Below are 12,525 nucleotides of genomic sequence, written 5' to 3' on the forward strand. Positions count from 1 at the left end.
CCCCCTTCTTTTCTATGTCATCTATGGACCATGCCGTCCCTTCCCCTTTCTTCTTCCTCCAAGGGGATTTAGTAGCTGGATGCCATTGATATATTTTGCTGTCAGAACGCTGCATTTTAATGGGGTTGGTTTTAATAACATAGAGCCATTATTTAATGTTTATCTGAAATTGGTTTTACTGATTTTAATGTGCTCTACCTATTTATCTGTACACCGCCCTGAGCCCTTCGGGGGAGGGCGGTTTATAAATACAACAATAAAATAAAAAATAAAAAATACTATCATCTTTATGTGAAACAGAGTATAGGTCTGCATTGTTTAGATCAGTGGTTCCCAAACTTATTTGGCCTACCGCCCCCTTTCCAGAAAAAATATTACTTAGCGCCCCCTGGAAATTAATTTTTTAAAATTTTTAATAGCAATTAAACAGAAAGATATATGTATTAATGTTTCTACCTGTGGCCATCACCGCCCCCCTGGATTGCTGCAGCACCCACCAGGGGGTGGTGGCGTCCACTTTGGGAATCGCTGGTTTAGATCGATGTACTACAATGTACTTCACCTTTATAGGAAACCAACGAAACAAAAATTAAATCATCAGTAACCTTTATTTTTGCTTTATTTTTCAGAGTATCAAAGTTAGTTGGCTGCCGCCACCACCAGGCACACAAAATGGATTCATAACAGGCTATAAAATCCGACACAGAAAGACAACACGTAGAGGCGACATTGAAACGTTGGAACCCAACAACCTCTGGTACTTGTTCACAGGTGAGTATTTGTGTGGTGTAACCCTACACAGAGATTGACAACTGAACTGGTTTGGGAATAGAATTTGCTTTCACTTCCAGGGGGACGTTGTTTACTTTGCATTCAGGTGACATTTATTGGACTGTACAGCAACAACCTTCATGCATTTTTACTTGGTTTTCTCCTTCTCGAGTTTTTTTATCGCATATTCATCTCTCGGTTTCCCTCGAGTTAATGAGATTGAAACACAATTCCCCCTTCTGCTTAGCAGTTTAGACTGAAATTACTTTCTGCAAATGCCAATTTGACAACAACAAAAAACCAAAACTTTTTTACTCTGGTACAAAGCTATTTTTTTGTATTATTTATTAAGTAGCAAAGCGTCTGTCGTTACAGCCAAGGGAGGGGGGAGGAATGTTGTACCCCTGAAGGGTGCCATATTTTTCCAGCATATTACAGCATCCTGGGAGATTCCTGGTATTGAGGACCTGGTAATCAAGTGTCAAGAGGAAAGTGTGTATATTTCCCCCCCATGGGTACTGTTTCCTCAAAGCTGCTGCTTTGCTTTTCCCAGAATTCAAAATGACCTGGACAGATTAGAGAGCTGAGCCAAAACAAACAAAATCAATTTCAACAGAGATAAATGCAGGATACTACACTTAGGCAGAAAAAATGAAATTCATAGATATAGGACAGGTGACACCTGGCTTGATAACACTACATGTGAAAGGGATCTGGGAGTCTTAGTAGACCACAAGCTGAACATGAGTCAGCAGTGTGATACGGCAGCCAAGAAAGCCAATGCGATTCTGGGCTGTATCAATAGGAGTATAGTGTCTAGATCAGGGGTAGGGAACCTGCGGTTCTCCAGATGTTCAGGAACTACAATTCCCATCAGCCTTTACCAGCATGGCCAATTGGCCATGCTGGTAGGGGCTGATAGAACAACGGATTCTAATTCCTGAACATCTGGAAAAACCCGCCAGGTTGTTCACCCCTGGTCTAGATAAAGAGATAATAATTGTTCTTCTCTATTCTGCATGGGTTAGACCTCACCTGGAATATTGTGTTCCGTTCTGGGCACCGCAATTCAAGAAGGATATTGACAAGCTGGAACGGGTCCAGAGGAGGGCTACCACAATGTTCAAACATTTGGAATCCATACCCTACAAGGAGAAACTTAGGGAGCTGGGTATGTTTCATTTGGTGAAGAGAAGGTTAAGAGGTGACATGATAGCCCTATTTAGATATTTGAAGGGATGTCATTTATTTATTTATTTATTTATTTATTTATTTGTTACTCTGCTTCTTACTTACTCTACTTACTTCTACTTGACTTACTGCACTTCTTAAACCACTTCCCTACCCGGAGGGGCAGAGTGATGTGCATTCGCAAAACAAATGAATACAATAAAGCCGCTTGATAATGGCCGTTATGTTGGGGTGAGGGTAGGCAAACTTGTTTCCTGCTGCTCAAGACTCTGGAACCAGGGAGTAATGGGTTCAAGGTGAAGGGAAAAGAGATTCCACCTTAAACATCAGGAGAAACTTCCTGACAGCAAGAGCTGTCTCGACAGTGGGAAATGCCACCACCCTCGGGAGTGTGGTGGAGTCTCCTCCTTTGGAAGTTGTTAAAGAGAGGCTGGATGGCCATCTGACAGGAGAGCTCTGATTGTGTGTTCCTGCATTGCAGGGGGTTGGACTTGATGGCCCTTGGGGCCTCTTCCAACTATGATTCTATGAGTTGGAGCAGGGGTGGAGCAAGGGGGAACTGTTTCTAGGGCATGCGTGCATCTTGCACCCCCGCCTGCCGTGGATTGTCCCCACCATGCCCCCGTACTGGTGCGCTCCCAGTGCATCGCGCCCCACCCCCTTAGCACTACACCACTGAGTTGGAGCCATTTGTTTAAAAAATTCCCTGTTTACAATCCTGAAAAGTACAAGGACCTTGTTTTCTGTGAGTTGTATCCACATGCAATATATTTGAACGTATAGGTTTCGAGTTTTCATCATTCAGTATGCCAAGTGCAGTCGAGAACAAAAGCCATATCTCCCTTCTATTGTTTATTTGAATATTACATGATTTCTAGAGGAGCTGAAAATCATGAAACTTTTAAAGAGATGATTTAAATATTCAAACAGTCGGCCCTTATGTCTCCTCAGAAGCTTTTGTGGGGGAAGGCAGGTGTTTTCGCCCGCTAATGAGGACATCTGCAACCAGTAAAGTAATTCAGAGTTACAACAAGGACTTTAAATCACCGCTATTGGTTTTATTGTAAGACCATGCATCAGCGGCTAAAATTTAAGAAGATTGTTTTTAATTTTGAACGGTATTCTTTCCCCAGGGGATCTGGACAGTGCATCTGACTGTTTATCTCTTGTGGCTTCATGGTCAGTATAGGGTACCTCCCCAAAATGATAAGCAGCATGTATGGCTGTGGCTTGAGGAGCAAGCAACCCAGAGTAGTTCATTAGAAACGGGAAAGAAAGTATCAGCGTGGCTCTTTCTCCTAACAAACTTAGCTGTGCTGAGAATGGATTAGCTCTTCCAGATTCATACTGGCTCGCAGGCATTGTAAGGGGGATGCAGTGGGCTCGAGCCCCAGGCACGACTTCCATTTATCACATGGGGATGCATTTGGCTACCAGGACCCCTCCCCATCCACCCCAGTAGCAAGGATTTGGGGTACTGTGCATCCTACTGCAGCCACTTCCTTGTCCTCTTCCACTTCCCACCCACACCCAGTGGTGGGATCCAAAAATTTTAGTAACAGGTTCCCATGGTGGTGGGATTCAAACAGTGTATGCTTTTAATGGGGCTGGGAAGGGCACACGGGCAGTGGCCAGGCATTTCGGGCGGGCATTAATAATTTCTCTGTTACTGTAAAAGCTCTTACTATAAAAAAAAAGTTCCTAATTCCCCCCCAGCTGGTATCTTTCTGTCCATAATTTAAACTCTTTATTATAGTGGCAGTCCTGTCAGTCTGCTGTCTAGCAGAAACAACTAAGCTACCCGCCAATGGAAGCTGCCCGGTCAAATGCTTACAATACTCCATTACCTAATTTTGTTTCTAGAAATCAAAAGAGGGATACTTTCCTTCAACAAGGAACTTTACCATATTTCTAAAACATGTTTTTAAAACAGCCCAACAGGGAGAATTATCCCGTTTTCTGCAATTAGTAATCCAGCCACATAGGAAACAGCAGGACTTCATGATTTTTGGACCTAATGGAATTTCTAATAGGAAAAAGCAGATTTAATTAGTAACCCTTTCCTCGGCACACACACAAATAATTATTAGGTAACCCCTTTCATGGGAACTGGTGAGAACCTGCTGGATCCCACCTCTGCCCACACCCTCTGCTGTAGTCACATTCTGCCAGGGTTTCCACCACCCATGGATACTTCTCCAGGTTGATGCACTGAGGAGAGGGCAGAGACCGCAGCAGCGAGCTGGGGATGGGGGCACATGCACATCCCTTTCTCATGCTACCACCCTCCCGGCACTGCCTCTGGTGATGCCACCACTGGCGACCTGTCCTCTGGGTCGGGTTTTTGCCAACTGAGAAGGTGGGGGGTGAAAAGTCAGTCAGGTGTTGGAGGCACCTGCCAACCAGAAGCAGGAGGCCCTGGACAGCTGCCAGTTCAGGAGCCAGTGGGGCTTTGGGAGATGAAGAGTGGAGAGAGAGGCTCTCTCCGCCCTCCCAGCTCAGCCATACCTCCCCTGCTCAGCTGGGAAGAGAGTGGGTGTGTCCTCCACAGCTTCCATCTCCTCGGAGGGAACTGCCCGGAAGTCCGTCACTTCTAGATGAGGGGGGTCAAGGGGAGGGGATGGGAACTGGCCTCCGCAGAAGTAGGAATGGTGCTTTGTGGGGATATTTTTAGGTGCTCAGCCTCTTCCTGCAGAGTCTGGTCTGTCTGCCTTTCTTTTCTTTCTTTGCTGCTCTTTCTTTTCTTTCTTTCTTTCTTTCTTTCTTTCTTTCTTTCGGTCTTTCTTTCTTTCTTTCTTTCTTTCTTTCTTTCTTTCTTTCCTATGGTTTGCAAAATTCCTGGATATTTTGGGGTGGAGCCTTGGGAAGGCCAAGTTTGGACAGGGGAGGGAGCTCTGCTGGGATGTGATGCCATAGAGCAGTGGTGGCGAACCTATGGCACGGGTGCCAGAGGTGGCACTCCGAGCCCTCTCTGTGGGCACGCACAGAGTTGCCCCCCACCCCCCACACATCTAGGCTGGCCTGGGTCGCTGGGCTTGATTATTAGCATTAAACCTAAGGTCTAGTTTTGGGGAAGCAGTGTAGGTAACCCTTTTAAGTGCTGTTAAACCCCACTGATTTTCATGTGAAGAACTAGAGTGCGATCCTTTACCTGGGAGTAAGCTCAGTTGCTGACAATGGGGCCTGCTTCTGACTAAACCTTCCTAGGGTTGTGATTCACCCTTTGGAAGAGTTGCACAGTTGCTTCAAAGCAAAGCCACCGACTACCACCAAGTTTACTCCTGAGTAACACACTCCTCAGAGCCAACCGTTTTGCTAAACTAAAACCTTTGTATTTGGGTTAAATTCCCGTGTTGGCACTTTGCGATAAATAAGTGGGTTTTGGGTTGCAATTTGGGCACTCAGTCTCGAAAAGGTTCGCCATCACTGCCATAGAGTCTATGCCCCAAGTTTCTGTTTCCTCCAGGAGAATTGGTTTCTGTACTCTGGAAATCAGGTATAATTCCAGGAGAACCCCATTGCCCCACCTAGTGGCTGGAAACCTTACCCTGATCTCAGGTTAAGTTATTAATATGATTCATGTTGCTATTATTTTCCCTTCTCTTTTTAGCAGCTGCTACAGTTTACTGTTGTAAATGGTTTATGCATTGTTTTAATACTGATTTTAGTTGTGTTAGCTAGGTAGATGAGCCACTGAATTCCATGGTGCTTCGTAAGCTTCATCCAAAGCCAAATGTATAACTTTTCAAATAAACAACATAAACATGCTTTCTTTTGGGCCTCCCTTCCCTGAGGCATTATCAACCAACATATTCTGGGGAGTTTTTTGCAAGCTGAAAATAATGTTTTCCCCATGAAAGCTTTTGTGCAAATATCCACTAGTTTTTAAAAAGTTTAGTACTTAAAAGTTTTTACATCGCTTGAATCAAACAAAGAGCAATTCACTGAAGTTCAAAGTACATATTCCATAGGATCTTCCAGTTTCTTCGGTGCAGGATATTAACACCAAAAGTATTATTACCATGTGGTCATTAATCACCCCAAATTGGATCTTTAGAGCTACTATGAGGCTTTCCCCACTACAGAAGGGAGCTAAGGTCGACTCAGTTCCCTTCAGTGGAGGGGTATTCCAGGCTGAGTTGGCCCCCTGGAACCGAGCTAAGTGGGCAGGATCTTTCATCTTGGTGCCTGTTTCACTCTCATTCGAGGGATTGGTGCTTTGTGTTGGCGAGGAAGCGAGGGCTTTTTTTTTTCTTTTACAGTTTTACAGTTTACGGTTCATGGCTTTTCTGCCACGCCATGACTCTCCCGTTCTGTGCATGCCACAAAAAAACAGCTTCGTGGATTGGTTGAATGGATGGGGAATTGTCCGTTCGATGCTTCCCCACTTTGAAGCCCGGTATTGACCTTTGTTCTGGCAGAAAGAGGTGGTTCGGAATCACGCATAACGCATGTCGCCAGTTCCGAGGGGCAGGGGAACTGAGACAAAACAATGTTGAGCTCACCGGTGGCAGTGGGCATTCACTGAGGTGAACCTAGGTAGAAACCAGTTCAACTCTGTCAGTGGGGAAAGCCCCTAAGTCTCATCTTTCTCTGTTGGTTCTTATTTTAACAGTTCTTAGCCTTCAAAACATTAATGGTCAATTTATCTTTTCCTATTTTATCCAAATACTCTATCAAGGATTTCCAATTGTACTGCACCCCCCTGCCCCCAAACAAACAACTATTCACTAGTTTTTATCCCATTCAGGACACTGTTTGCCCTGGTGGCTGCTGCTAGTATAGTGCTACCATTCCAGCGGCTGTCAACAACAACTCTCAGATTGAGGATTGCACAGCGGTTTAGTAATTAGAGGGTTAGACCGGGATCCATAGTATTACGGGGTTTAAAATCGGTGGGGCTCGCACCGTTGAACTTGGGCTAGATCGCGCGTTATAGCCTACCTCTCCTATCTCACAGAGTTGTTTTGAGGAGAATATGTAGGTGAGGAGAACAAGTAACTTTTGGGTCCCCAGTGGGGAGGAAGGCCGGATATAAATGAAGTTGAATAAATAAAGATGTAGTAATTCTGGTGATCCCCGCTAATAAATTGTTATGGAATGAAGGTTGATGTCAAAACAAGATGCAGCAATTCAGATTTGACATCCCTGAACTCAGCTGAGAGCAAGAGCAAAAGATATTGCTGTCAATGAAGCAAATCTGAATGTCATTGAAAATACCAAGCATATGTGATTTCTGAACATGTTTACAGAAGAAACACCTTATTATGATTCAGTTTCCTGCTGTTCTTAAAAACCTCTCAATTCTTTGAGAGGGCCATCAGTTGGATGGACAATGGGTGGTTCCGTATGAAATATAATATGTTTAGGACATTATACATACATGCCGTAAAGCTGGCATGGTGAAAAGAGTTACACAAATTGGGAACGAAATCTTGATCCTCTTGATCTCCAGATTACCGTAGAACCAGGTGCTCAGGGCAGCAGCAGCAACGAAGGCCATTGCTTTCATCACCGAGTGACTCCCAAAAGGCACCTGGTGGGCCACTGCAAGTAGCAGAGTGCTGGACTAGATGGACTCTGGTCTGATCCAGCAGGCTAGTTCTTATGTTCTTATGTTCTAATTCCATGGGTACATGATAGATAAAAGACCCCACGGGGAGCACAACAAATACGTTCTACTGGGAACTCTCAACTATCGCCAATGAAATTGGCGTCTCTTCACAAAGACCCGGGGTCGAGTTGTTTAACAATAGAGATAACCTAGTCAGATCAGGCAGCCCAGATTAGAAGAAAAAATGTAAGTTGGTATATTTAGATCTGATGTTATCAAATCTGGTGCAGTGCAAGAGTTGGTGAGTCAGGGTTTCAAGCACATTAAGTTTGCAACTGCATAACCTTGTGGAGTTTAGGACATTATAAAAAGATCCATTTTGACATTTTGTGTTCCCAAGCATGGGATAACACAAGCGTTGCCACCCAAAATTGATTTTTTTCCTACCTGCTCTTGTCAGTTTCACAGTTGCGCCAGCCATTTTGTGCGCTGCGGCAGATTCTCCATGAAGATTCTCCATGGAGGTTTTATCTGCTTGTGTTTCATCCATTTGTTACTTCACAGTAAAAAGTAGATGAATAAAGTGTGTTTTGCCTAGCAATGCTGTGCACGTCTCATTTGTCCTTTATTGTTTTGTTTTGAGGGATATGTCTGCGAAGCTACGGTGACAAGATTAGAGAAGCTGCAATATGTACATATTTGTATCACTGTATCTTCACAGACACCCCCCTCAAAACAAAACAAAGGGAAAAATGACACTTGTACAGCATTACTAGGCAAAACAAATTTTATTCATCTACTTTTTACAGCGAAATCATGCGTCGATGGCAGAACCGGTTGTTAAAACGGTGCTTGTAAACAACCAGTTGTAAAATTATTTGAATCCCACCACTGCCTCGCCCCCAGAAAGGGAGTTGCATCCCTAACATTGATTGGTAACTGCGAATGTTATCATGAAATCCAAAATGGCTGCCACTGTGGCCATTTAGCTTAACAGTGTTTACATCAGAAATGTGTCTGTCTGTGCTTAGAATGCTTTGGATTTATAAGTGGGTTTCAGACTAAAATCCTGGCAACATTAACTGTTCTTTTCCCTGCATTACTTTGTAATTCTAACAGGTCTTGACAAAGGAAGTCAGTACAGTTTCCAAGTAGCAGCCATGACAGCTAATGGAACTGGACCCTCCTCGGACTGGTATACGGCAGAAACTCCAGAGAGCGATCTGGATGGTAATTGAATTCCTTTCCTCCACTGTTATTACTGCTTTTAGCTTGTTCTGATGGTTGGCTTGCCCTTCAGCGGAGGTTGCTATGGAGGTCAGAAGCATTTGGTTCCCAGAGATAATGGTCATGAGAGCAGGAGTCTGAGTTCTTTGGAAAAGAAAAACTCACAAACAGCATGCCGTTAAAAAAAACCAACTTCTCTTTCTAGAGACTAGGGAAGCAAAAGAGAGAAAATAAGACTGTTTATCTCTCTTCCATTACTTTCCCCAGTGCTTCCAGCACCTTTCGTTAGTTTTAATTTCTTTACTAGCTATTACCTCTGCAGCTTTAGCCAAAATTTGACATTGGGATTGATGCTGAGAAGCCCAGTTTATTTTAATAGAATCATAGAGTTGGAAAGGGCCATACAGTCAGTGGTGGAATCCAAAAATTTTAGTAACAGGTTTCCTCACCAGCCCCCCCCTCAGCAAAGGGGCAGAAGAATACCTAGGGCAAACCTGGGCCTGGGCAAAACCTGAGTTGATGTCGCCCCTCGCCGGGCAGCCATACCCACCATGACCCCTAATTTTTTTTTTGCACCAGGTCATTTCTAAATCATCATCACATTATAGAAAATGCCCCAACTCACAAATCTGAACACAGCAATGGTGAAACACACAGGTTCTTGGATAGAGACTGGTGAGATAATGGAATGCGAAGGCTGAGAATCCATGAATTGCAAGGGACCTGAAAGGGATTAACCTGTAGTTCAGGGAGTTAGCACTCGTGAGTCACAATTGCTATATGGAACCTTCACGCGTTCAAAGGCAGTACATGTCGAGGGGCCCGAGGCTAGTGGATATGGGAAAGCGGGGACCCAATGGTAACCCCTCTTTCGGCACAACACAAATAATTAAGCAACCCACTCTCAGGAACTGGTGAGAACCTGCTGGATCCCACCTCTGCATACAGGCCATCTAGTCCAACTCCGTGCTCACTGCAGGATCAGCCTAGAGCATCCCAGACAAACGTTTGTCCAGCCGCTGCTTAAAGACTGCCAGTAAGGCGGAGCTGACCACCTTCCTAGGCAGCTGATTCCACTGTGGCCCAATTCTTCCCTTAACACCCAGTCAGAACCTTTCTCCCTGAAATTTATATGCATTATTTTATTTTATTGGATGTATACCCCACCCAATTCCTGGCCAAGGCTGGCCTCAGGGCAGCTTACAACAAATTAAAAACGCAACAATATACGGTAAATACAATTCTAAAAACAATTTATATACACTGATTCTGGTGGGGGTTTACGCAGGCGTGTATTTGCGTGGTCTGGTAGATCTTGTTCCTAACGTTTCACCTGCATCTGTGGCTGGCATCTTCAGAGGTGTATCACACTGGACACAGGTGTATCACACTGGACACACTGTGTGACAGACTTCCCTCTGTGATACACCTCTGAAGATCTTCTTCTTCTTCTTCTTCTTCTTCTTCTTCTTCTTCTTCTTCTTCTTCTTCTTCTTCTTCTTCTTCTTCTTCTTCTTCTTCTTCTTCTTCTTCTTCTTCTTCTTCTTCTTCTTCTTCTTCTTCTTCTTCTTCTTCTTCTTCTTCTTCTTCTTCTTCTGGATACCCCCTGAGATTGCATTAGCTTTTTTGGTAACTGCATCCCACTGGCTGCATCATATTTAACTGCATCACACTGACTCTTTCATATTTAACTGTCTACCCATACCCCAAGGTCTTATTCACACACACTGCTACTCAGTAGTATATTCACCACCCAGTATTTATGTTTCTCAGTTTTTGTTCCCTTCTTACTGCTTGTCTTTGATTTGCAGCACATTGTACCATCCTAGCATACACTGCAGGAGCTTTCTTGTCTGGGGGCATCACAATTAATTTTGCAGAGGTGCTGGGTTTATTTTGGTTCCTTCTTTGCATCTTTGAGAGCGAGAGGGCAAGGGATTTTTGCAAAAAGCAAGTATAACAGAGCCGAACAGTACAGAATTCGTCCATTATTTCTCTCTCGGTCTTCCGTAAAGAGTGTTAAATTCATTTTACCCTTCAGAGGATTAGATTCCTTTGGAAAAAGGGAACATCGGTGCCTGTGTAGATCATTGAATTATTTGCTGATGTACCAGCAGCGTATGTATTTTGGAGGAGCGGAAGCGAGCCCAGAGGAAGGGCCCTCTCCAAAACACGCCAGCCATTTAAATCCAGTCCCGCATCCAGATTCAATCCCAGACAACTTTGATTCAGTCCCCTGCCATGATATGTGGCCAAGATGTAGGGTCCACGTGGCAGCATTATAAATCCCCACCGCCTTCCAGCTTCTCCATGTGTAGTGCGTTCCAGTGGGACCTCCTTCAAAATAATTAGTTTAGCCAAGCACACAGAGGCCTGCGAGGATCAGCTAAACTCTAACTACGCTGCTGGGAAGATTTTAAATGTCTGTTCCTTCTTTGCTCTCTTTTGCCGAACCGTTCTTTGCTTCACCGGGCTGCCTTCTGCGGCATCTGCTGCTACAAACACGAAGGCATCGAACAGTATTTGGAAAAATGCTCCCTTGTCTCCTGACGGGTATTCCTTTTAATTAGTGCGTTTTTGTTAAACCAATTAGAAACCCAAACACCACTGCTTCTCCACAGTTCCCTGGAAAGCCAGAACGGTCGTTCGGACAGCTGGGAAGATTTTAAATATTTATTTTCAGCATCAAAGTTTGTGCATTTCTTTTTTTTCTGGGGGAAGATGGGGAAAAAAACTCAATATTCTCCCCCAAAGAGTGTGATTAAAATGGTTTAAGTACTTACGTCAGGAATCCTAGATCAGTCTGGAAAAAATATGTTCTAGGGAATGGGCTCGGTATATGTATGCAAAATGCTGTCAAATCACAGCCAGCTGATGGTGACCCTGTAAGGTTTTTAAGACAAGACACTAGCAGAGATGGATTGCCATGACCTTTCCTCTGCATAGAAACCCTGGTATTCCAAGGTGGTCTCCCAACCAGGACTGACCCTGCTTAGTTTCTCAGATCTGATGAGATCCATCTAGCCTGAGCCATCAGGGCTAGGCTCAATATATTAGGTTTAAATTCATTGTGTAGAGATTAGACATGGGCAGACCTTACAGGGTGTTTGTTGTGAGGAGGGAAGGGAAAGGAGTCTGCAAGCCCCTTTGAGTCTCCTACAGGAAATAAAGGGAGGATATAAATCCAAATCTTCTTCTTCTACCTAGTCAGACCTTTCATTCCCCAAAATAAAGGAGGGAAAACAATATGTAGAGGCATACCACCGAGGGGGACATATGGGGTCAAATGTCCCCATACCACCCAGGGGCGTCCCCGTATCCCTGTACCACCCTGGGGCATACCACCCAGGGGGACATTTGGGGCCAAATGTCCCTGGGCTGCAGCCATTTAGTTATGTGGGGTGTGTGGAAAATTGTCCCCCCACACCCCTCTTCCTTCCCCCTGGGTCCGTACACTGACTTTCAAGACCTGGTGCAAAAAAAATGTTGTTTGGTCATGGTGGGCACCCATACTTGGGGATGGGAACTCAGATTTTGCACTGGGCTACATTTTCCCAGGTGTGCCTCTGGTAGAGTATGGCCATATGTCAGTGGTGGTGAACCTATGGCACAGGTGCCAGAGGTGGCACTCAGAGCTCTCTCTGTGGGCACTTGCAAACAGAGTCCCCCCCCTCCACACACATCTAGGCTGGCCTGGGCTGCTGGGCTTGATTATTAGCATTAAACCTTTTGTGGAAGCAGTGTAGGTAACCCTGTTAAACACTGTTAAACTTCACTGATTT

General features: G+C 44.5%; 1 protein-coding gene across 1 annotated transcript in view; it reads left to right on the forward strand.

Annotated features, from left to right (window-relative positions):
• The window catches only part of DCC (DCC netrin 1 receptor), a 456,614-nt gene that overhangs the window by 242,831 nt on the left and 201,258 nt on the right, over nt 1-12,525 (forward strand). The window contains exons 7-8 of the mRNA XM_048503204.1: nt 630-771; nt 8,636-8,746. Coding sequence (XP_048359161.1) covers nt 630-771; nt 8,636-8,746 — 253 coding nt within the window. The remainder of the gene's footprint in view (nt 1-629; nt 772-8,635; nt 8,747-12,525) is intronic.

Source organism: Sphaerodactylus townsendi, linkage group LG07 (genome assembly GCF_021028975.2).
Source record: "Sphaerodactylus townsendi isolate TG3544 linkage group LG07, MPM_Stown_v2.3, whole genome shotgun sequence".
Taxonomy (NCBI): Eukaryota; Metazoa; Chordata; class Lepidosauria; order Squamata; family Sphaerodactylidae; genus Sphaerodactylus; species Sphaerodactylus townsendi.